At 44.8% G+C, this 26,138-nt stretch overlaps 1 protein-coding gene across 12 annotated transcripts in view; it reads left to right on the forward strand.

Moving 5' to 3' along the window:
* nav3 (neuron navigator 3) overlaps positions 1–26,138 on the forward strand; it is a 448,944-nt gene that overhangs the window by 351,354 nt on the left and 71,452 nt on the right. For all 12 annotated transcript variants that reach the window (XM_056367406.1, XM_056367407.1, XM_056367402.1 and 9 more), the window contains 4 exons: positions 990–1,132; positions 8,978–10,124; positions 13,786–13,901; positions 24,252–24,360. In XM_056367406.1, the coding sequence (XP_056223381.1) occupies positions 990–1,132; positions 8,978–10,124; positions 13,786–13,901; positions 24,252–24,360 (1,515 nt within the window). The remainder of the gene's footprint in view (positions 1–989; positions 1,133–8,977; positions 10,125–13,785; positions 13,902–24,251; positions 24,361–26,138) is intronic.

A 26,138-nucleotide genomic window follows, 5' to 3' on the forward strand; every position in this document is an offset into this window, starting at 1 on the left:
TCACAGCCAGGTCTGACTTGTGCTCGGTATTTTTGTGATACTGTTTTTGACACTTGTTTTGTGGGACCAAATCCACAGTCTTCTTTCCGTGCAGTTCAGCTGAAGCTAATATGAGACTTCAACAGTCTGAATCATACAAATCGACTGGATATCTGTCAGAGTTGCTTTGTTTGGAGTTGCTGCCAAGGAAATACTGGGAAAACACGAAGGGAATTTAGTGTTAAAAAACGATGTAATTTAGGAAAAAACCTAATTGATCTGCAGAAGTCTGACGGCTAACTTAAGCTCAACTTAAGAAGTCGTTTTTCCACTGAATGAGACCTGTGGATTTTGTCCCCCATCGCTTGAGGGGATCACGTAGTGTCATAAACAAATAAAATCAGTTAAAGTACAGCACAGGGATACAGCTGAGTATCCAGTGAAATGTAAACTGATTATTGGAAAGCCTGTTTAAACAGATAAGTCCTTTACTGCTTTTTAAATGACTCCACAGAGTCTGCAGACTTTAGAGGTGCAGGTAGAGCACCCCGCACCTTGGGTGCTGCGGCCTCAAAAACTCAATCAGCACAAGTTTTTGAGTGGGACTGTGGAACAGACAGTAGCTTTGACTTATTTGATCTGAGAGAGCGAGCTGACGAGTCGGGGTGGAGTAGATCAGTTAAATATGTGAACCGATCCTTTGAAGCGTGAACATTTATCAGCGTCGATTTTTCTGCAACAGAAAAGTATGTTTATTAAAAACCTTGCCTGAAGCGAAGCAGCTCTAAAGTAAGAGGTAAGAGGTGGGTGGAGGCAGAGAATTACAACGTTTCTGGCTATAAGTAACAAATGAGAAATAGTTTCATCCACCCACCACTGAGCATCAACATGACTATTAACATATTTGTGACCTGAAAGCAGCTCTGCCTCCGGCCATTTTTATAAAGCTAAAACTCCAGTGTGTCAGTTTCACCTTTTAAACCATTCCCTTTCTGCCTTGGCCCCCGCAGGTTACCGGGGCCGTCCAGGGTACCTGCTGCAGGCAGCGGGGCCTCCAGGAGCCCAGGCTCATCCAACCTCAACCGTCGCAGCCAGAGCTTCAACAGCATCGACAAGAGCAAGCCTCTTCAATATGCCAGTGGCAACGACAGAGGTAAGGAGGCTGTGTTACTGTATTTCCCACCACAACACACACACACACACACACACACACACACACACACACACACACACACTTAGAGTGTGATGGTAGATGCTACATTCTCCATCCCAGCCACTTGATGGCACCACTGACTCAGGGAGACGAGCAGAGGAGCCCCAATCTCTAGCAGTCTGCTGAATCATCCCCAGCTCTTTACTCCAAGTGAGTTATAATGGATGCCGTTAAATGGAGGGAGCCGGCAAATTTTCACAGCGCGGCGAGAGCCATTTGAGAGCTGACCGAAGGGGCAGCTGCTCTGTCAAGCACGATGACGCTAATGAGAGCGATTATGTGGGGTTTTTTTTTTGAGAGAGAGAGAGGGTCTCGCAGTAGCTGAGAGTGAGCGTGCACGGCGTTTTATTGAACACAAAATTGATTATTCAGAAGTAAATAGTTGTTTTTAACGGCCTCATTCTGTTGTGGAGAGTAAATACGTCGACTCACGACGTTTTAATTACTGCAAAGTTCTGCTGTTGGCTCACGCACTGTGTTTGTAATAGCTTTGAGATTTATCATGGTGTACTGGCTCATACAGTGATCATACAGTAATCACAGCGTTTCCCATGCCTCAGAGTCATTTCAATAATTAAAACCAGTCCTGATGAGTTTATGATGACGTTGTAATGGCTTGGCGCGCAGCATATGTAATCATAAAAAATGTTCTCTAACTGAGATCTTGCTTTGAATCTCAAAGCACTGACCAGTCAAACACAACGATTCAGTCTGTGGAGTTGAAAGAGGATCAGTGGGAGGTGATGGAGGAGAGAGGCAGCGACACAGAGAGCAGTAAAAAAGCCTCCAGCAAACTCTCCTTTTGAGTTTCTCTCTCTCTCTCTCTCTCTCTGTCGTTCTCTCATGCTTTCAGTCTTAAAAGTTCACGTGCTCACTCACCCCTTCTGATTTCTGTCTGAAACTTCACTCTTCAGCGGGATGAGGAGGGGATTCATGGTGAGAGATGACAAGTGGATGGAAGCAGGAGGGTGGGCAGGAAACATGTGACCGAGTGCAGTTTGTATCTGAGGAGAGGAAATTATTGAGAAACTGATATATCCTATTAGTCTCGTGCTTTAGCTTAAGTATTCAGTCGATCGGTTTCATCTCATTCTCTGTGAAAACAGTTGGTGATCTTTTTGTCTTTTCCAAACAGTGCGGTTGAGCAGTGCTCAGGAGAAAAAAAATGTCAGTTTGCAGAGATAAGACACCAGGTGTTGGAGCTTCACTGCAGGGGAGATGAAACAGAGTTGTGGCCTAAAAGAAAAGGGAAAAAAAAGAAAAAGAAAGAAAAATCAATTGTGGGGAAATGTCAGCGATGCAGCCAGAAGCTTCTGGGCGAAAGCAGTGAGCAGACGGATACAGGAAGTATCTGCCACAAGCCATTTTATTAATCTTCTCCAGTTTATTTTCTCTCTTACAGGTAGTTTCATTTGCTCCCGTCATGTCACACTCCCTCTATTTGATCTTACATCCTTTTAACATTTTTACTTGTGGCTTTACAAGCTTTTATTTTCTTTATATTGCTCGTGTAGTTTTTATGCTCTGCTTTCATCACATAATATTGTGCCATTGTGTAAACACTCAGCCCACGGTGACGAGACGGGGATGTAAATTCACTGTTAATGACATCTGAACAGAAACAAACCACATCGCTGTTTCGTTACTTATTACTGTATTTGTCTGATGATTCAGTTGGAATTTAAAAGGCCATGGACTAAGTTTTAATTTCAAGTTCATCCTCAATAAATTTTCATAAGTGTTCAGCACATTTGTTGTGCAGCGCAGGACAATGTTTTTTTTTTTTTTTTACCTCATTAACCAATGAAGAATGTTGTGTCTGGCTGATGGAGAGTTTCAGATTTTTATCAAAGACCCTCTAAGTTCATCTGAACGTTCTCCCACCGCACACACAAACTTTTATTTCTACTATTCAACATGGCTCAAGCATTTTTGGTCAATAGCCTTCTTAATTTTTTATCATAAACACTTCACACCAACTTCAAACATATTTCTCCACTGTTCCCGAGTCCAAATCATGTTTTATCACTTGATTAATTACAGTACGTGGTTAAAATATTTTACAGCTTCGGCTGGTTTGTTTGAAGGCCCCGCCCACTGCTGGTATAAAATCAAATACATACAAATGCAGATTTTTTTTTTTTTGACATAAACAGATACAGATACATATCGTAACTCTGTGTTTCACCTCTAATGGTGACTGATGCCGACTGGTCTGACCTGTACTGGGGGGCAGCCTGTATATGAAAGTTTTGAGGGTTTTTCATATATATGTAGGAATGTGTGTCTCCACAAGAATGAAGTAAAACTACGGTGTTGCTTTGTTTCTCTGCTCTCACACAGTGAAGCTCTGACCAGAGAGAACAGGAACTCAAAGGGCACGAGGAGCATTGCATCACTCCTGTTGCCATGCAACTATCTAATTGGCCGCAGCCAACTAGACTGAAGCCTCAAAGGGCATTGTTTTTTGTTGTTAAGTGGAGCTGGACTGAAGAAAGTTGGTGATTGCGCTGCTTGTTGTTAAAGATCAGGATGAGTTGTGAGACTGTGATGTGATGTGGGGAGCGGCTAAAGAGCGGGAAAGGGTTCAACTAAGAGTCTGACAGAATGCATCCGAAACAAGGTCAATACTGCACAACCGGCTGCAGGTTTGTGTGTGTCTGCGTATGTGTTACTTCACTCTAAAATCCTGGCGTCATGCTTCTGACTTCCTGCGTAGAATCTGGCATTTAGTTGTCAACAGCATGTTGTGTTTGTGTTTGTGTTTGTGTGTGTGTGTGTGTGTGTGTGTGTGTGTGTGTGTGTGTGTGTGTGTGTGTGTGTGTGTGTGTGTGTGTGTGTGTGTGTGTGTGTGTGTGTGTGGTGTGTGTGTGTGTCTGTGTGTCTGTGTGTGTGTGTGTATTTGTTAGCAGAGGGTCGAGAAGAAGTGACATTTCATTCCTCGGCCGCAGAGGAAAAGAAAAAAAAAGAGAGAGAGAAGAAGAGGAGTCTGTTGCCATGGCAACGGCAAGTCACTACACAGTGAAAAAATGTGATGGCGCACTGAAACAGCCTCAGGGGTGGGGAAAGGGGAGCTGGTAAGAGGGAGGGAGTGGAGGGAGGGGGGTCTCTAAAGACGGGGTTAATTGACTGGACACACAAACAGAGACATACTGTACGTACACAGACACACACAGGATCACACAAATGCTTGTAGCCTCTTTCATTCACATTCATAAACTGCCTTGAGGGCCACTGCATTTTCTCTAAAGATGAGGGGTAATACAGAGGACACACACACACACACACACACACTTTGAAACACAAGAAGGGATGCTCTTTCATCCATGTTTACATCGGTATCAGATGGCAGCCCAGACACACACACACACATAGAAATACAAAAGAAAGCTGCCTTTTCCCTTCACCAGGTGATTTGTAAGTTTACCTGATGGGACTCTATTGGTTAAGATTAAATCATAGTACCTCAGCTGGTCTGAGATCAGACCCCCACTGTGTTCTGACTTATCTCACCTTTTTAACTGATAACAGGAAAACATGAGGTGGCTGCCAGTTCACTGTCCTTTTAAATATGCAGAAACATTGTTTGGGCTGGTGGGGGGGGGGGGGGGGGGCTGCTGTTGTACAAATACACTGTCACACATTCAGAGCTGGAACATGCACACTCTTCTGCATGCTTGATTATTAGATGCATAGCTGTAATCATGTACAATTTGAAGCACATACGCACACTCTTCAACACACACACATATGGAGCTCACTCCTACTATGTAGAATCAGTCTTCAGAATTAGACCATCATACCAGCCAAACTTCTGTTTTTGAGATGGTGGGTTGTCAAGTAAGACCGTAATAAACACACCATTTGATGGGATATTCAATAATTGAATACAGTACAGTTTTAAATAAAGATCAGGTCTCAGGAGGAAGAGCAGGTCATCCACTAATCAGAAGGTCGGTGGTTCGATCCAGGCCACGTTTCGAAGCGTCCTTTGGCAAGATACTGAACCACGTGTTCCCCCTCAAGGCTGTTTCCTCAGTGTATGGGTGTGATGTATGAATATGTGTGTGAATGGGGGGAATGTGGCAAATTTTGAGTGGTCAGTAAGACTAGAAAAACGCTATAGAAGAGCAGTCCATTCCTCTGAAAGAGTGTCAGATCACAGACAACACAATAGCTGAGGCGTGGTATGTAAATGTTGGATGCACAACTCTTTGACCTTTACCAAGAATTTTGTTTAAATTCATATCATATTTTATCTTTTTTCACTAAACTGATGGCCAGTATGTTTCAGCAGCCGCCTGATTTTGTTGAACTCTTTTCTGAAATGATCTCAACAAGATGTTCATGATTGCCATCAGCGTGTGAGCAGCTGCAGTAATTTTACACCTGCTGACTGGCTACAGACATGAATTGCTGTCATAAATAGAATAGATTCACAGAAATAGCGAGTTTTCTTTCTTGTAATCCTAATGAGTCCTCGGTGTATGGTAAAAAAATAATAAAAAAAAATAATTGCATGTCTTCTTTATGATTAAACCTCTTTATTTTCAGTATTAAAACATATAGAAGATTCACATGCATTAAATATAAGGTAGAGAGGTGAAGGGAAAAAATAATAATAAATAAACAAAAACACAACATGCACATTCCTCAGTGTGTGACACAGGCTATTAGACACCAACATTACACTTACAGTCATATGATGCATAGAGAATATGGATGGGATACGTGATTATCAGTTGTCTTGGTGATCTTCTCTACCTTTTGTACTCAGGCGTGGGCCCGATAATTGCATGTCTGAAATGAAGACGTGGTGATGGATAAATCCTCTTGCCATTACTGGACATTTATAGTCTGGTAAAGACATGGTATTGTTAGCGCCTGACAGATTGCACTTTTCACTCCAGAGCTGACACACAGTGCACTGAGGCGTTTCCAGGCATGTTTTAAGGGTTTAGAAAATGTTGTCAGAAGTGTAAGCCGGTTAAAGTGTCTCGGCCCAGACACAGCTGAAGCTGAACACCCCAAGCCACCCCCCCCCCCCCCCACCCCCCTTCTTCGTCTGCCTGAAGATGCTTTACACTGCAGACTGGAGGTGACTCACAGCCAGCTGAACCCGGCTCGCTGTGCTGACTGACAGCCAGACAGGCACTCAGTCTAATGGTGTATAACTTCATGCTTTCACTGGATCTCCTTCCCCTCTATTCCCGCTCCATCTCTAATTCTGCCTTTTCCTTATTGCCTCTATTTCACAAAAAAGGCTTTAAACTCACATACGTAAGGAGATGCCAGCCTTCTGCTTGTCTGTGTGTATGTGTGTGTGTGTGTGTGTGTGTGTGTGTGTGTGTGTGTGTGTGTGTGTGTGTGTGTGTGTAAGATAAAGAGAGAGGGAGGGAAAGAGTAGAGCTGATGAACTGAGTATCATCCCGCCAGGAAAAGTGGGGTGTGTGTAAAGGTCAGCGCTCAGCGGCCAACGCTAAAACATTTATTTTACACGCATGACGGATGTTTATGTGCTCTCGGTGTTTGTGTGTGTTGCTTGGCTCGCCATGTTACATTCGCCAAGCACCATTTTACTGAAAATGCGGCAAACAACTTTGTAACGCACCATAGCCCAGCATTCAGGCCTGTAATGGCGTAAATGCCAGCAAATGTAATAAGTGGTTAGACTCTGAAACGATTTCTTGAAAGGTTTGAAAAAACCCGATAAAAGCCCAACTTCTACAGGTATATAGACACAGATCTGTTTGAGGAGATTATTACAGTATACTTGAATAGCTCTTGACTTACCATTAGATAATGCAGCATTGATAACTCGATCATCGTTATAAAGGGTTTGAAATCTTCACATATAATACAAACTGTAGCTTTCACATTAGTTGTCAGTGAGTTTACCTGCTGCTGACGTATTTTCATTCATATATTTCTACTGAATATGGATGAATGTCTCTGTGGTTTTGAAAAAGTTACACATTCTGCACACAATCAGGATGTTTTAGTGAAAAGTACGGTGGCCCTGAGAGCTCAACGCACTGTGGCTTAAGAGAACACGTGCAAATACACACAGCACAGGCAAATATAGAAACGCGCCGCAAGAAGCACGCACGACAATATAAGTGTTTCCAGGGGACACAAAGAAAGTGATGAATGCTTTGTGACTTTTGAAGTTAAAAGCATTGAGCAACAAGTGCGTCCCAGCTGGGTTCATTGCTTTTTTTTTTCTTTTTTTTTTTTATGTGTCCCCTGGAAACACTTCTGTTGTCGTCCGTGCTACTTGCAGTGTGTCTCAGTATTTGGTCGTGCCGTGAGTATTTGCAGCACGTTGTCTGTGCATGGAAAGGTGCCCTGTGGAGCTTTCATAGACAAACAAAAGTTGTGTTTACCTTCAGTGTTACACACCAACACACAGGGGACCAACTCTTAAAAACATTTCCCCATGGCGCTACTAGTGGTTAAACAAAAAGAATTTAGCTTCAAATGAGAAGTCTAACCTAAAAATCCACCCAGTGTAATGCACCTTGTGGATTCTCCTATATGTCTAAATGTAGACGACGTGATGTCCTGATATTTTCACTTTGACAGCAGGAGACGTGCGATGTCTGTCATTTTCTCCCAATGATGAACAGTCGTACAGGTAGAAATCCCTGGGTCAGAGGCACAGACACAGATTTTCTTCACCCACGACAGTCTCAATGTATAACGGGTTTTCTTTGAGTTGAGTTTGCGGCATTCCCTTTCTCTCCAGTGGAAAAGCTCACTTTCCTCTTGCTACTGTATAACACAGCTGAATGCAGGACGTTCCCAGTCGTCCTTCCAGGGCTGGTGAGAACAATTCTAGGGAAGGCAGAAATGTAAAAATGTTAAAAAAAAAAAGTAGGTAGGTTCATGTTCAAGTTGCTGCAAATAGAAAATGAATAATAACTCCTCAGACTCCTAAAACATACTGATCATCAAACACTGATGACATTTAACAGTGAACCTGGGGTGGATGTTTTCCTTTCCCTTCATGGTAACATAGCTGGTGTGATTTCTTTTTTCTTTTTTTTTTTTTTTGTTGTTGTTGTTGTTGTTGCCACGCCTACAACATGATGGCTCTTATAACCACTGTAATCCCGCAAACATGCTGTGACAGGCCTCTGTAGGTGTAATTCAGAGGGGGAGGGGGGGAAGCCTGAACAGGAGGATTCAGCACACTTGAGTGCAAATTCCTTCGAGACACCAGTGTATTAATAACAGTGAAATCTTTCCTTTAAACCCAGCCTGATGTTGATATCCTGCCAACTGGGAATAAGCACTCAACTTCACACAACACCGAGATCCTCTGAAAGTTTCCCACTTTTTGACTTGACTTTAGAGCGTAATGTGTGTAAAACCACAGAAGAAGTCGGCCGCGTATTCAGCTGTGACTTCTGGAAATGATGTGTCTCATGTCTAATACATCCAGGAAGATTGTGAGAGGTTGCTCCAAACTTTTTGGTTTGCTTGGAAAATCCATGTCAAAGTCACTACAGTGAATACTACTACTGTGTAAATATGTTCCAAATTTAGACATAGTTTATCTTGCATGAATGAATAATAGAATCAAAATGAATTGCAGTAATTGCAGCAAACTTAAGAGTCACCTGTAATTAATGTTTCCAATGTCCATAGGTTGTTTATGGATAGGTAATAATCTAAAATACACAAAATATTCCAGAAAAACACAAAGAATCTGTGAATTGGAAAAATGATCATATTATACGTTTTCTCTTATCTAATTTCTGTTTGTGTGTTCTGGTTCAGAAGCGGTGAGGGGCATCCCAGTACCCGGTGGGATGAACGGGAGCGGTATGGGAGGGACAGTTCCCACCAGCCTCAGTGGGCAGCAGCTGGCCTCTGCCATCCCCTCACCTACCGCCGGCAAGTCCTGGCGCAGCAAGTCCATGAACCTCAAGCACAGCGCCACCTCGTCCATGCTGGCAAGCCCGACGCACTCACCCTCCACCACCCCTTCACCCCAGGCCCTGGAGGGACTTCAAACACACGGCAGCGATGGATCAAAAGTTGGGTCGGCTGTCGGCGGTGCACCCCAGAGGTCCATGCTGGAGAAGTTCCGCCTGATTAACCCAAGATCGGCTTCGCGAGCGTCACCGTCTGTGGCCGAGATGGCTCTGCAGGAGGAGGATGACCTGTCAGAGTATGGTGACGATGGATTGACGCCCACAAGCTCAGTGTGCAGCAGTGGCAGTAGCAGTGCTACAGCTAAGCAAATACCTGCCAAGACCTCGGCTTCGTCCCTCGCTGCATCTAGCAAGACTTCCTCTTCGTCCCCGTCCTTTTCAAAAGCTTCTGCCAACGGCAGCAGGTCCATGGCCTCGTCCAAAGACAAGGAGGACAAAAGCAAGTCTGGGAAATCTTCTAAGGATAGCTCTCCACCCAAAGAAGAGCGTGAGTCATTTGCGGACTCCACCAAGAAGACCTCCAAAATTGCCAGTCTCATCCCCAAGGGAGGAAAGCCGACATCTGGGAAGAAAGATGGAGGCTCCTCCTCTGCTTCCACTGGCATCCCTAAGCCAGGACTTAAGGCTCCCTCAACATCAACAGCAAAGCCTCAGAATCAGTCCCAGACCCAAAGTCAGGCCGCCTTAAACAGCAGTGGCAACATGCGGGGAGGAGAGGGAGAGAGAGGCAAGCTGACGAAAGGAGGGCAGCAGGGCGGGAGTTTCTACATACAGCGCTCCATTGCTGGACCAGAGGGAAAACGGACCAGCATGACCTCTTCCACCAGCACCTCAGCCCTGTCTGGGTCTGGTGGGATGCTGGGAGGAGGAGGAGGAGGAGGAGGAGGTGGAGGTGGAGGAGCGCTGGGAGGGAACGGAGTAGTTCAGCTTCCTCAACAGCAGCAGCACAACCATCCCAATACTGCCACTGTGGCCCCCTTCATGTACAGGTGAGATGTATGTGTGTGTGTGTTGCACAACCATCCATTTATTTCCATCCCCCACCCACACACTCAGTTTCCCCTGAGAGGTCATATATGTGACCCTTTTTCTCAAAGTCATACCTGCACACCTTCAGACACATCATTACAGTCACTCATACGCAGCCCATGAAATTCTGGAGTTCTCCCAGTGATCAGCTGGCACTCCCCGCTGTGCATCTTGCTCTTGCCTCCACATCTCTTCACAGTCATTACAGAACAAATTAACATCCTCAGCCTGACGCTTGCCAAAGCCTATTATTTAACTGTCTGGGTTTCATCTTTGATGTGAGGATCCAGACATCGGTGGCGTTCAGGAAGCCACCCCTTCGCTCTTCATTCAACCAGTGTTGTTTTGATGCATGCAGCTGCTGCATGTTTCCCTGACGTTTACAGCCATCAGAGGTGTAGTAAGTGGATAAATCTGCCCAGCAGGGCCGATTTTCTCTTACGACAGCAGAGGTAATCCAGGAGAGAGAAAAAAAAAAACAAAACGGAGGAACCGCCAAAGTCTCCGGGATGCCTTTGTGCTGGGAGAGAAAGAGAGTTAGGAATCCCATTAAACAAGGCTTAATCCTTCACCCCTTTTCTCCCTCTCTCCACTACCTCCTCCGTTGTGCACAGTCAGCTCTGCCACATTCAGCAGTGCCTCTTCCCAGAGTTAGCGCTACTTTAATCCCACACGTTTAGCAAGTTAAAGCGGCTGCGGGTATGATTCCTGGGCAGATGGTGAGTGATAGCCAGTTATGAAGAAGGGAACCAAAATTGAAAAAACACAGACAGCCCACACGGTGAGGAAAAAGTAAACACTGAGTGTAGGAAGAAGTGGATCCACTAAAGTAAAACGTTCCTCTCCAAATGTTTCTTAGATTGATTAACAAGAAAATACATTAGCTGTTTAGAGACCAGCAATTTTTTGGAAAACTAATTTACCAATGTTACATTTGGCGAGACACACTGGAAGTTTTTCAATCACTTCAGTACACTTTGTGGACATTAGAAGCAAAATATGAATTATCATTAATGATTATGGATACACACTCAGAAGTTTCTCAGTTGATTAGCTTATATGTTCAGTTTGAAATGAAATTGTTAGACAACAAATAGACAGTTGTTGATTCAACTGTTATATCATTATGGGGGATGTCATGGACAAAATAATAGAAACACCTGGACGCCACGGCAAGAGTCCTTTGTGTAGCAGTAGTTTTGTGTTGGCACATTCCAAATATCGGTTTTGATTACTAATAATCGTAATCGGCCCTGGAAGAACCATATCAGTCGATCCATAGAAATCCTTCATTGAAAAATTTGAAATGTAGCCATCTCAAATGCTGGTGTGATCAGGCCTTTAGATAATCATCACCACATATTAATGCATTGCTCGACACACTGAACCAAAGATGGTATGTAACCACCGGTTGTGTTTCCAGCTTGTGTTTCTCTTTGAGGTGCAGTGCAGATTCGTGTCACCCCTTTACCTTTTCCTTATGTGTCGAGGTATTTCCCTGTGAGCATATTTCTATAGTTTCCGTCTTTATCCGCCTCTTTTCTCGCTAAAAATGCTCCCCCTCAGCAGCAGGCCTCTCCCGCAGCCGTCAGCATACTGACAGGAATCGTAAAGGCCTCCTGCTGTGCTGCCATTTATCAACGTTTTTTCGGCCCAATTAGCCGTCTTTGTCTTGTTCGGTTTCTCTTACGCCCACTTTAAGCTGTTGTCTCTGCCAAGCTTAACAAACCAGTGTGCTTGTAGGCCTTTGCTGCAGTAAGGGTGCAGGATTGATTTCAAACCCCACACACACACACACACACACACGCACACGCACACGCACAGACTGTACCCTCTGTGTCTTCCTCTGCCCCCCGTAACCTAAGCTGACCCATCCAGGTTAGAAAGAGAATCCAGAATGATAAGAATACTGTAGTGATATATACTGTGTATCCTGGGTTAAATATGTTACTCAGAGCTATTTGGTTTTTCTTCGTTTCCCACAAATCACCTGTCGATCAAACAGTGTGGGTGGTACCGTGGCGCCCATCTCCTTAGATTATCTGTTAATGAAACAAATGGAAATGCTTTCACAAAATTGCCACAGTATGAATCACTGTTCATTATGCAACCAGCAGCTGCAGAGCAGAAAGATTAAAAACAGTTACCGGCCCCTTCAAAAGCAGCAGGATCAATTTATAGCAAATATTAATTTGTTATTGCAGCAGTTATTTTGGGTCCAAATTGTAATGTGCTGCAATGGCTGTGAATATCTCTGTCTCTGTCTCTGTGAATCCTCTGAGGTGAGTGTAGCTCGCAGGAAGGGAAAAAAAAAAGAAAAGCCTTTTCACATGAGCTAAAGTCACAGACTGATGCTGCTGTCGCAATTGGAGGCCAATTTTTATCTGCAGCTCTGCAGGTGGTGGCGGCGGTCCCTGGTGTGTGTGTTTGTGTGTGTGTGTGTGTGTGTGTGTACGTGTATGTTGTACATGGGAGGGCACGTATCTGTGTCTGTGTTTTTGTTTGCAAGTTTTCCTGTGTGTTTCGGGATTTTCATGTGCTTGCAGTTAGTGCATGCTTTTCTTCGTGTGTGTGTGTGTGTTCCTATGTGAGTGTGCACCTCATTGTGTTTGCAGTGTTTATCTGTCTCTGTGTTTAACCGTGTGTTTGTCTGTTTTTAACTGTTTGTACATGCATGGTTTTGTGTTTTCCCGTGCGTGTGTGTGGGCCTGTGTGATCTCCTGAAGTGTACTGGACTCTATCCTTGTTTCTTCAGATGAGCAAACAAACAGTGCAGCGTGATGCAGCTCAAACTTGAGGGGGAGAGGCTGATGCACACAAAACACATGTTTCATGCTCGCTCCTGCACACATACTCAAAAGCACTCAGAGAAAACACCTCATCCGAGACCACTCCCTCCTCTCTTCAGAGGGCTCCATCTGTTGAATATGTTCCCCGACACCAAAAACTGACTCACAAATTTCAACTCCGTTCTTGCTTAACATTTCAGACACAGAGTAAAAGCAGAAGAGGAATGATTCTGGCTCTAAATCAGACACTAGAATCTTTTACTTACATTATATTTTAACCCCTAAATCCCATCACATGCATCTACCTGACTCACTATCAGTACTGTACCATTTTATCCACTGCACAGACCATAATATCTTTATGTGATACTAAATGTTTAATGATTTTAATGATTTAGATACCACACTAAACTTAAACCAAATGGGGCTAATTTAAAGTTGATGAAAATAAAGATCCATATGGTGTTTTTTGTATAGTACAAGACACATGATGAGAGAAATAATCAGTCAACAACATGACTGAGTGTTTCCGCCTTGACCTGCAGTGAACCAATGATAAAAACAGATTCAGACAATCATCAAAAGCCGAACTTTGTAAAGTTGATTATTCTTATAAAAAAATAATTGTCTGTGGATTGCCATGCATTTTAAATCTGTGAAATCCAACATACAAGCACATGCTTATGGTACATCACTGTGTTGCATTGTTTGACGATGAATAAATGCATGCAGCTGGAGCAGCTTTCACCAGCTTCAATAAAACCTCCACCGGCTGTAGTACCAGCTATTTCAGCCTGTCTATATAACCGCTGTGTGTTCTTTGTGCCTTCAGGACATTCTCAGAAAATGACTGCAGCATGGTGGCCCCAGCCGACCCCTGCCTCAGCCCCACCAAGGGAGAGCTGGTCTACAGCAAGACAGCCAAACAGTGCCTGGAGGAGATATCAGGTACATTAGGTGAACACACATGCTGTGTGTTCTGCATAGATAATCTTTCTCCGTGTGGGTGACCGAGTGTGTACATGCATCTGTGCATTAACATTTGTCTCTTGTAATATTGGTCCTCCAGGAATTCATCTGCTTTGCAGTATCAGTCTTTATTTAATGTTGACTTTACTGCTGCTGCTGCTGCTGCAATGCTGCTTTAAATGTGAGAGGAATTCAATGAAATTTTCCCTCTTCAGGAAGTGGAAAACACTCAGACTGTTGTTACGCTGTATGCTATGTTATGCTATTGTAAAGTGGATTAGCTGCTCTTTGTAATATTAGAGAAAGAGCAGGCTGCAGGGTCTGCTATGGTGTCAGTGGAGGATAGTTAAAGCGTAGCTGCAGGACTAGAGAGTTTTTGAAGGCTACTGTTGTGCAGCTGTGGTGTGAGTGTGTTTCCAGTTGGTGTATATGTGCTGATGTGAGTGTATTTGTGTTTACTGGGGGATCCCTGCCCTGCGCTGGTGTCATGTAGCGAAGGATAAAGGTCAGTGCTGACAGCCGGACACAGGGAGCATCTGTGGCTCTTTGTTTACATGTCTGCAGGCTGCCATCATCATCTCTTACAATCCCCCTTTTTGTGCGTTCTATATACGTTCATAATCCTATTCCGGTATTACTCTCATATAACACCTACACAGCGGAAAACAGCTGGTTGAATTTAAACCTTATGTTTGTGAGGAGGGAAGACTGCAAATGTCTTCATTGTCCTTTAATTACAGTCAGTGGACATCTGTGCAGCTGGTCAGGAGTTTCTACCCACAAACTTAAAGGATGAGAGGTTAAACCAGGCAACACAGCATCAAAACACAAACCGCTGGCACACACAAATCCTATTGTTTGTCGGATTCTGCCAGCTGCAGATGAAGACTTCGGTGTCACGGTTCACAGTGCATCTTATTTTACAGGACTGATCCTTGTGTTGAGTCACATCTGTGGTAAATCTTTGTGATTGTTTGTTTAACATTGCTAATTATTTTGCTCGTGATTTAGTTACTGAGGATCCCTCCAAAGTTTGGAAAATGATTCAGATTTTACATGTTAGGCTTCACATAGTGGATATCCTAATTTGGAAAGAAACTTTCCCTCCTTCTTTCCTCTCAGTAACAGAAATAATTGAGGTCAATCAAACAAACAGCCCAACTCAATGAAGCATGAGACGTCTAGATCAAAGTGAAGCCAAAAAGACTCAAAGACTCTGTGTGCACAAACAACAGCGCGTGATTACAGGTTTTGGGGGATGTCAGGTCATCAGTGACATTCCAGACGTTTTGCTCTGGTCGTGGCTTTTCCCGAGCCCGTCATTTTGAAGGATAAAATTAGACTGCACTGCCGACCATTCCCTTTGTTTGGGGTCCATCTCAAACACTTGCTTTTTTGTTGTCACACTTTTTCATGGTCGTTTCACATCCTTGGTTCGTTTTTTTTTTCTCTCTCCGTAGAGGGGCAGAAATGAGGAAAGTAACGCATGACAAAAGTGCGCTCGTTTTACGTAGACGGGCTGTGAACCAGTGACAATAGTGAAAATACCCAGACATCAAAGCAGCATGTTTATAGATTCTGATTTTGTGCAAGTATTTTTAAAGAAGTTGTAGTAATCGTCTGTATTTTTATCTCACTATTTGTTCATTTTGATTGATAATAGCAAAAAGAAATTGGGATGCTGCAGAATTCTAGGTAGATAAGTCACTCCGGCAACTGCTTCCAGTGTCTTTCAGCTATTGGTAACCAAGATTTAAAAATGTGTGGAGGAGAGCCGTGACTAATAGCGACAGGGCTAATAACGCCCGCACTGATTGATGGGAATATGTCGGCTGCGGTGTCATTGTTGATCCACGATAAGCCACGGGCTCGCTGTTTTCACTTCTCAAGATAGCATTTAATTAAGTCGGGCGGCCGGCGTGGTGCAGCAGGGGCTGCAAGCTCACAGGTACTGTCCAAACAACTCACTGTCACTCTGTGAGGGAGAGACACTGAGAGAGAGGGGGGGGGGGGGGGAGAGAGGGATAGTGTAAGGGAGGAAAGATAAGAGGAGGGAACTGCACAGAAAGTGAGAGAATGAGAGGGATTAAGAGAAAGAGAGGGTGATAAACACAGAGAAGGAGGGCTGAGAGAGAGAGGGAGGGAGAGAGAGTACTGCAGGCTGCATGCTGGAGTGAACAGGCAGACGGAGAGCTACATGAGCCCGTTTGCCGGCTTCACCACCCGTTCATTTTCCGCTGCGAGGAGAGAGGGACCGTCAGAGAGTCAGAGGGGAGGCAGGAGGAATGTGGCAGAGAGGTGGTAATTAAAGGAGAGACAGAAGGTGGAGGGAGAGAGATAAGAGTGAACGAAAAGAGACTGTCGTTTAATAAGGCAAGCGATAAAGAGAGTGCGAGCGCAGTCGGGAGAGAGAATGAGAGAGTGTTGGTGAGGAAACGGGAGATGTAGCGGCTCGTTCATCCACGCCCCTGACTGTGGTGAGAGCTAGAGAAAAGGAGCCAAGAAGACAGAGAGACAGCATGAGAACTGGAGAAGGAGTGGAAGGAATAAGTGTTTGTGCGTGGCTCAGTGTCTGACCATGAGTATGGGCTGCCTCAAGGATGGATCTGGATTCTACCTACATGCCTGAGAGGGAGGGTTTCTCTCTGCTCTTCGCCCTGCGCTCGCTCTCCCTCCAACCCTCTGAAGCCTGGACCTCAGTCAGGAGGCGTGGGACGCGGGGACACATCTCTCTGCCTCCTCCGTCCTCCGGTTCCTCCGTCCCTCCATCTGCTCCCTCCGTGACAGCGCAGCCAAGATGTGAAGCGGCGAGCCAGGCACAGGTAGATCCACTCGCGTGCGTAGTTTCAGCCAGCGAGCCACCGGAGGTACGGAGGTAAGCTGAAATAAAAAATAAAAAAAAAAAAAAAAAAGGGAGGGAGCGGTGAGCAGAGATGAAGAGAGGAGCGGAGTTCTCGGTGTATCAGGGAGGCAGCCCAGCTCGACGGCCTCCCCAGCCTCTCCCTGACAACCTCAACCTGCGGATCAAGCAGCGCTCACTCACTAACCTGACCCTGCTCAGCGATGGCGAGCAGCAAGTTTACTCTTTTGAACTGGATGAGCCGCAGTCTCGTGTTTCCCAACCTCAGAACTCTTCATCGTACTCACCTTCCACGCAGCGGGCAGGAGGCAGCCTGCAGGGAAGCCCTAGGAAGGAGGCTGTCACCAGGGGCGGAGGTGCACGGGGCATCAGAGCTCGATCCCTGTCGCTCTCCCTCACTAAGGTGCTTTCTCAGTCAGAGCATTCCCTCATCCCGGTCCCCTGGCGGAGCACGGCCGCAGGCGGGCGCCCACAGCGGGCATCGTACAGCGGCCATCCGCGGACCGAGCTGCATCGGAAGTCCAGGGAGGAGGCGGGAACGGACGAGGAGGGCAGCAGCGGGCGTTCGGACGAGGAGCCTGCAACAGGCAGGGGCGGTGGGAAGCGGGGAGAAAGGGAGAATGACGGGGGTTATTGGGCAGAAGAAGAGGTTTCAGGGGGGGGTCCTCGTGAGGGAACGGCTCAGCTGGATAAGGAGGTGATCCTCACCATGCTGGGTGACCTGGAGCAGGTGCTGCACACAAAACCTCGCCCACGTAAGTCCATTTAGTCTCAGCCGACTCCAGGAAATGAGCATGAATGTGGAATGTGTTTCATACTGTCGACTGAAACCATTTGGGGGATTATATTACTCCAACATTAAAGAAGTGTGACAACGGCACAAATTGGAAACGTTGTACAGGAAGTAAAAGAACTCATGTTCATGTTAAGACTAAGTTATGGTTAAAAAAAAAAAAAAAAAGAAGCAAACTCAAGCAGAATATGAGAATGTCGTAGCAGGAAATGCCTTCAATAAGCTGGTTATTTTCTTAATCCGCATGATGGGGAAGCCTATTCCTCAGAGCACACTATTAGCATTTTAAGAGCCTATTTAAGAAAACTGCAAGACCTGGGCTGGGCTGTGCGAGCACACACAACCTCCCTCATGCAATTCCTCCACACACACACACACACTGTTGTAAACCCATCCTCACTCACGAGCGGTTTTTCAGAACTCATGTACACAGACGAATAAAACGATCTCTCTTGCACAAATACATCACGTTTGTCACTCGCAGCGCTCGCTCTCAGGGTGTGCTAATGAGGCGCTCCGCTCCGTGTGCAGCATTGTGCAACCCACAGGTATGGCTACGTGCTATACCTCGACAGTAGCTTTAATAACGTCTAGCTCGGGAGAGCTCGCCACGGAGCGTGTTTGATGTAAAATTTCCCAGTGTACGATGCGCTTTGTGCCCGTGGAACGAGCACCCATGCACAAACCTGGCTTTGATGTCAGAGGAAGGGGGAACGTGGGAGGGGGAGGTTCGGTTGATAAGACCATTTTTTGCGTAGTTGTGACAGCAGAGACGATTACTGTGACTCCACAGATAAAGCAAAGTGAAATGCACAGCGCGGCGGGGTGAGCTCAGGCAATGAGCAGATTATTGCTGATTTCCTCTAAGCAGGTTGAAGCATGATGCAGCACAAAAGAGAAATGCCATGAGATGTAGACGATAAGAGAGAATCAACACCCTCATCCAACTTTTAATACTTGCACCTCCCGCACAGCCTGTGAATCACACAGCCAACGTGATCAATAGCTTATTATTACACCCTTCATTGTGTGTGTGTGTGTGTGTGTGTCTGTCTGTCTGTCTGTGTGTGTTTGTGTGTGGGTGGGTGTGTGTGTGTGGGTGTGTGTGTGTGTGTCTGTCTGTCTGTCTGTGTGTGTTTGTGTGTGGGTGGGTGGGTGTGTGTGTGTGCACAAGCCAAGACAATCTAGTGCAAACAGGTGATTTTTTTTTTTCTTGTCCCTAACATGCAGTCCAGACCACAAGTGTTTGGACTGGGCTTAAAATGAATTTAACACTAATGGATTCTACATTGAAGGTCCAACTCTCAGCTATAATTTGAGTGGGTTTATGTCGATATTGAAAGAACTGTGTGGGAGATATGGCCCTTTCAACACATAGTTCCCAGATTGCAGGGTTCAGAAGTAATTGTACATTTGACTGCTGAATGTTTCTTGGGCAGCTGTGTATTTCCTCAGTGTTAGCTCAGGTACAGAGGAGCTCGCACAGGGTTCAGGGTTCATTGAGGGTTGAGAGCTGCCATTTAGATTGAGGTGGGGTTGAGTGGAGTAAAGAAGCAGCCATGCAAATATGAAGAAGAATACAACGGGGCTAGAAAAAAGAAAGATAACAGAGATAGTTGGTTTTTGCCAAAATCAGCAGTTGGGTACTTTTTAAAAAAGCAGACCGAGGAGAACCAGCCCTGTGGGTGACCAGAAAATCATTTATATGGTGAAGAAAAACCACTTTATGACAGCACAGTAAGTGCAGGATGCTCTCAAAGATGCGTACATGGTTCCTGGGGGATCAAGGGATCAAGAGAAGACTTCAGGACCCCTGGTAAAACTCAAAACCAGAAAGACCGGGCTGCAATTGATGAAAACATACAATTAAACCATTAGAGTTCTGGAACAAATGGACGAATAAAACACAAAATCAATCTGTATCGAAATGATAGAAAGAGGAAATCTCATGATCCAAAGCCACCACCTCATCTGTCAGACATGGCGCTGGTTCTGTTGTGGCTGGGGCGCGTAGGGCTCCAATTAAAGCTGCATTTATTGATGATTTCACTGCTGACGGAAGCAACAGGATGAATGCAGAGGTCTGTGGGAGTGTTCTGTGCTCAGAATCAGCCAAATGCAGCAAAAATCTTTCAGCAGACCCTTTACTGCATGTCTCTCTCCAATATTTCCTGTCTCTCTACACTTTACCTGTCAAATAAAGGCGTAAAAACTGCCCAAAAAATAACTTAAAACTCTCTGGATGAAGAGGTGGAATATCCTCGACTGGCCGAGTCAGTCACCTGATCTCAGTGATGTGTGTGTTTATGAAGAAGCGTGTGTGTGATATTTATCCAGATAGTCAAGAAGCCATTTCCATCTTTAACCTTTAACTCTTAACCCTTTCATCAGAGTATCCAGTTGATGCTGTGGCAGTTTGTGCTTTCAGCCTCTGGGAGTATTTGTCACTCTCATGTATTAACAAGCTTTCAATGTGCTTCGGTGGCTGTTAGGAAACACATTCAGCAACAGAGCCATGAAATCGAATGTGGATACATCTTATTTTATTGTGTGCGTATTGGTGTGTATGTGAGAGTTGCCACAGTGACTGACAGCCGGAGCTTCATTAAGGCTGATCTGCGACAAAATGCTATAACAAGGGTACAGCTAGCGTACAACTCTGTCTAGTTGTGTTTTTCTCTGTGTGCATATTTGGGTTGGCATGCATTTGTATGCATTTGTGTGTATTATAATTAGATGAGTGGGATGGCACCCTAATAGTATTCAGCTGGAGCAAGGGGAGCATCAGTACCAGCTAACATGCATTATTGAAAGAGAGGGGGAGAGAGAGCGACTGGCACCAAAGCACCCGCTGGTACAGTATGTGTGTGTGTGTGTGTGTGTGTGTGTGTGTGTGTGTGTGTGTGTGTAAATATAAATGTGTCAGTCCCGAACTGCAGTCATTTGCATTATGTTGTGTCAACTCTATCTCGAGCAGCATTTGTTCTGCGGCTTTTATGTGTGTGGTTTTGTGTGTGTATGCGTGTGCATGTGTTTTAATGGGTGTGAGAGCAAATATTAGTTTGGAAACCATCATTGTGAGTTTGAGATAGACAACTTCAAAGGTCTGTTTGAGGGTTAAGACCAAACAGCAACCTGCAGGGCTGAAAAACGAAGCTAATATGGAAGTGCTAAGAGCTGCAGTTCCTCTAATGACCACTTGTCCAACTCATGAATTTGCCCCAGGGGATAAAGTTTATTTATCTATATATCTATCTTAACAGCAGAAATAAATATTTTTACTGCCTGGTTTCTATAGCTAATTTCCTCCTTCATGACAACTGTACTCACCTGTTTAAATTTTATTAAGCCTTATTAAAGTTCTGCATAATTGAGGTCGTGGCCTTTGAGTGATGATGGGTCAACATATTTTTGCCACAAACCAGCATGCACCGAAGACTCAGACTGCCTGAAGTAATAGGCGGAGTTAGACACTACCAAGATGGTGACAGCAGAGCAGCTCACTCTGAGCTTCAAAACCATTCTTCAGAAACCTGTGGGTGACGTCACAGAGGCTACATCCATCTGTATTTACAGTCTATGGTTCAGACTTGGCTTTAGGATGAGGGTAAGGCATTTAGTTTTGATGGTTGAGGTGGTTAGGGAATGCAGTATGTCATAGAGTGTCCTCACAACTATTGAAAGACCAATGTGTGTGTGTGTGTGTGTGTGTGTATACCTTTGCGTATTCTGTGCCCTTTTCAAACCCCCCCACCCCCACTGGCCTGCTTACAGTTTGGCTGCTACACAGCCTGACTGGGCCAAGAGCCGAACAGCAGCTTGAATCTGAATAAATGCTGTGACTCTTCACCTTTAGTGTTAGATGCAGAAGTAGAAACAGCAGCTATACATGTGTATAAGCTCCATCTACATTATGGACTCAGCTGCTTGCACAGCTGATTCCCATTTAATCCTCAAAACCGTGCTGAGCTGGTAAATCGCTTATAGGTATTGTGTTTTAGAATGAATTTTAGATTGCTAATTCAAAAAGGCTCCAATGTATGTGCGTGCACGTATGTGTGTGTGTAATGTGTTGTTCTGCCTGTGGGGTGCAGTTCTGTTGCCTCCGGTTCAGCTCGGACTATTCTACAGTGCAGGTGAGACCTCTGCACTGCAGTGGATGGCTCACACACACGCCTCAGACTGCTTCATGATGGGGACTCCGGGGCCAGATCTCCTCATGTCACTTTATAATGGGATTGTAATTGGATCTTTCTGGAATGGGCCTCGGTGAGAGGAGGAGAGGAGCAGGGAAGAGTAAGAATCAGAAAGAAAGGAAGAAGAGGAATAGCAGAAGAAGATGAAGTACAATAACAGTGATGCTTTGAGTTTGTGTTGCAAGAGATCCAGCTCTCATTAAATTCATGAGCTGGATCTCCCTTTCGTAAGGAGCTGCAAGAAGAACCGTCTACAGTGCATCATTCTAGGCTTCAAATGAGAGTTTTCTTCTCTTGTGATTGTTTCATATGAGCTCTGTCCTGACAGTAGGAAGGTTCAGGGCCACAGAAGCTTCTGAGAACACAGTTTTGTCACCACGATTGCACGTCTGCCTTTTCCGAGTGTGTGCAACCTCATCGATTTCTAATTAGTGCCCTCATGTGATCTGGGGTCAGAGGCTAAGATCATGTGGCACCACCTCAGCCTCACACAACCTTCAGTCCGCATGCTCTGCAGAGACAAAACATGACCTCAATTATACCAGCATGCTCTTTACCCTGCGAGGTCATTGCACAGTGCCGCACAGTATAATTGAGGTCGAGTCTTGACTTCATTTTGAAAGTTTTTTTTTACCAATACTGTATTGTTCAGGTTGTTGTTCAGTCTTTAGACAAATGGACTGTGACGATGTTAAACCGTGCTGAACCCTGTAATTGGTGGCAGAGTAAAGACCTAAGAGTCTCATCTATTCGGTAAATGTTTCTGCTTCCATGTTGACGCCTTTTCACGGCTTATTCATTGGAGTATAAAAGTGTTTTCAAAAGTTTAAGGGTAGCAGACCTTTTTTCACTTGAACTAGCTGTAGTGAATGATAACGAGGTTCTGATGTCCCTGTGCTTTTTAATTCATTGATTAAACTCGTATTTAACAAGGTGTTAAAGCAATAAAATCACAGCATGTAAAACATTTAAAATTACAAACCACAGTTTATTATAAACATGTAAATGACAACCTTGTCCATTACAACCAGAAGCAGCGATTCCCTTTCAGGAGCCTTGAATAAATTCAATGTCACTGTCATTTATCGTACCTGGGAAACCGAGTGACTCCAACAACGTGCTTTGTCACGCAGCATATAGGAACGGAGGAAGGCTGGTGTCAGTGTGCAAGATCAGCTACAGACTGGCAGTGTCATGGTAGTCTGTTGAAACTGGATCTTTTTTTTTCAGCGGTGCAGGAAGTGTAGAATGTGGAGCCCCGTTCTGCAAACTGTGGGTTTCTGTTCAAATGAAATGTAGTCAGTGCATTTTTGTTAGAAATGCCCCAAGGTCAACTCTGAAGCTGATTTTTACAAATATATAGTCATCCAGGGAAACAGGCTTAGCTTCCACACCGACCTGCTTCTTATTCCTGCATAAAACACCTGAACCATTTTCTCCTCCTGGCTCTGAGTCACTGGGGGCCTTTTCAGACCTCCAACCTATGACTGCTCCCGTCTGCCCCCATTTGCCCTAGTCACTGTAATCACCGTAGCTACGTCTGCTCAGAATATCGAAGTGACAGAGCCCAGCTTCTCAGGCTCATCTTCGCTTCACGCTGCTTTTTCCGGCTCATTCACCTTCACAGTGGAGACGCTTTTATTCTGAAAGCACCTTCAAACTATTAACCAGTGTGACTGGCGTCCATTCTACGTCTCGTGCCACTTGTTAATTACCCATTCTGCGGTTTCCGCCCGCAGATATGGGCTAGCTTGACGAGCTAACAGAGAGGCTTAATTGGAGCAGACAAGCAGATACTTTGGTGTGCGCCCACAGCTCACAGTTCTGAAATGTTGCCCAGCCTGTGCATATTAGCAGCTCTCGTGCAGAATAGGCCTGATGCCTCAGTGAAGCGAGTGCTTCATGTGTTTAAACGGGACACAGAGAAGAACAGAAAACATATGAGGTGCTCTCGTAGCTGCTGCAGGGTGGGGGTGACGGCGGTGGACTGAGGAGGCAGCGGTTTCCGACGCGCCTGACAGAGAAGCACAGGCTCTCTGACAGAGTTTGCTTTTGCAGGCACAACTGTGTTCTGAGCGGACTGACGGAGCACGTGGTGCCACGGCACGACATTTGTGCACCGGCCTGAAGGAAAAAATGTCAATACTGTGTAAAATAATGTAGCCACTTTTTAGAGTAAAAGAAGTGCATGTGGTGCAGCCTGACAAGCTGATTTATTGTATGGCTTCTAAATGGTCTGAATGGGGTTTAGGGACGTGCACCCATGCTGGCTGTCATTGTGATGGGTCACCGTTCTGTTTCCCCTGATGAGACGTTCAGTGACACCCAGTGAAATACTGCATGTCAGATGTCCGCATCACTTCTTTTTGTGTGTTTGTGCATGTGCAGCCTCTGTGGGTGCGGGGGAGCGCTTGGTGTCTGCGTGTTTTTACGTGTAGCTCCAAACATCTCAGTGAATCATGTGAAACATGTGTCTCCAGGAGAAGACCCTGAGACAAGACGCATGCGGACGGTGAAGAACATCGCTGACCTTCGGCAGAACCTGGAAGAAACCATGTCCAGTCTGCGGGGGACACAGATCAGCCACAGGTAGGCTCAGAAATGGTACTGCCCTTTACTCACTCATAATGACTCTTGGTTGTGGTTATTTCCCATTCATATATTCACATCACACATCTCAGAGAGCCCTGGATTTGATCCACCAACCCTCCAGTCATAACCTCACAGCACTGTCAGTGCTGCAGCTTTAGCACATGCAAATTGAGTAGCGTATAGATTTACTCCTACATAGCTTAGAAGCACAGGTTCCTTGTTCTTACAGTCAGTCTGTTGTAATCTGCCTCCACTGTACTACTTTATGTATGGAGTCAGGATAACGAGCCTGCAGTCAAAACACATTTTGAAACCATTTTTAAAACTGCACAGCCTGATTTTAAGCTGCTGTATTTTAACTGAGATAACAGTCAACCTGGAAATGAGTTGCATTTTAGCTCTTCCTGTTCCCTCTTCCCGAAGTCTATGGATTTTTTGAATGGGTTTTTGGTTAGATGACTGAAATAAGATCTGTGGTTAAAACAAGCTCAAGACATTTTCACGTTTTATTCTACGACATAAAATACATCAGTAAATACTCCAGCCCTGATTTCTTTAAGCTTTTGTAAAAAAAATGTTGGTTCATGTGTCTAAATGACACTACAGAGGTTGTCGGGGACGTTAAACTTCATCACAGCGAACATGAAAACTGATCCACTCACCAGTCCACCTTTACAGCCTTGTTGTGTTTGTGTTTGTGCTCTTACAAACTGTTACTAACTTTGTAAGAAGAAAGGCTTTAGTAGAAGAGGTCAGAGCTAAATCAGTTACAAGTTGAAGTTTAGTGGTGGTGATTGTATTCTTCAACAAGCATAAAGTGGGGTTCATCTGTGAAGATTATCCTGCTGAACAAAACGTATAAGTATCATTAACTGTTGTCTGTCACAGAGTTTATTTTCAATAATAATCTAAAAGCCAGTGTAAAAATCCCATCGGCTTTTTGTGGAGGGAACCAGGGTGACACCAACTTCAGGATAGCTCTACAAAAATACATCATCCCTGCCACACTCTGTTTGGACACCCACAGATTAAGCCGTTAAAGCACACTGACAGTTTTGACTGACCTGAGACATTCAACATCTGTAGTTCATTTTCCTCTGTCAGAAGAATATTAGGAAGGTTGGATTGTGTTTGGATCAAACCGTTCTTTTAAAACACATAAGGAACATACAGTAAATGAAAGTCAGTGAAACACACACGTGAAGCTCTCACCAGCTGTGTAATTAATGATGACGTATTCAGTGTAACCTGAAAACTTCAGCACAGCAAGCCACAAACACAGCTTTGTCATATTATCACCTAATAAAACTGACAGGGCTGATGCAACAACTTTAAACACATCCAGCAGACATGGAGAAACATTAGCATTCATTTGGAAAACTAAGTCCTATATTTACTTTCCTTTTACCTCTGTGTCGGTTGTTAACCAGCTGCTAATTTCGACTGTCCGCTTTTTGGAGCTGGGCACATAGTGGAAACAGCTGTTTGCTGCATCTGGAAACAACACTGATGATGTTGAGTGAACCAAAACAGTAAAGTTGCAGATTGTGAAATTGCAGAGTCAACAGCAACAAGCAAACATGGATAATGGCTGCGTAAAGAGAATTTAGTACTTGCATGAATGAGAGAGCAAGTATAATGTTATCGAGAGCTGCAGTCTGCACAGGTCTGCTCTGAAAGGGTGTTTTCACACTGACGTAATGTGTGCCGAGGCTGAGACATGTTCAACTTCAGAAACGCGTCACAGCCACAACAAAAGACCCACACGTGTGGAA

The sequence above is a fragment of the Seriola aureovittata genome, chromosome 22 (assembly GCF_021018895.1).
Source record: "Seriola aureovittata isolate HTS-2021-v1 ecotype China chromosome 22, ASM2101889v1, whole genome shotgun sequence".
Taxonomy (NCBI): domain Eukaryota; kingdom Metazoa; phylum Chordata; class Actinopteri; order Carangiformes; family Carangidae; genus Seriola; species Seriola aureovittata.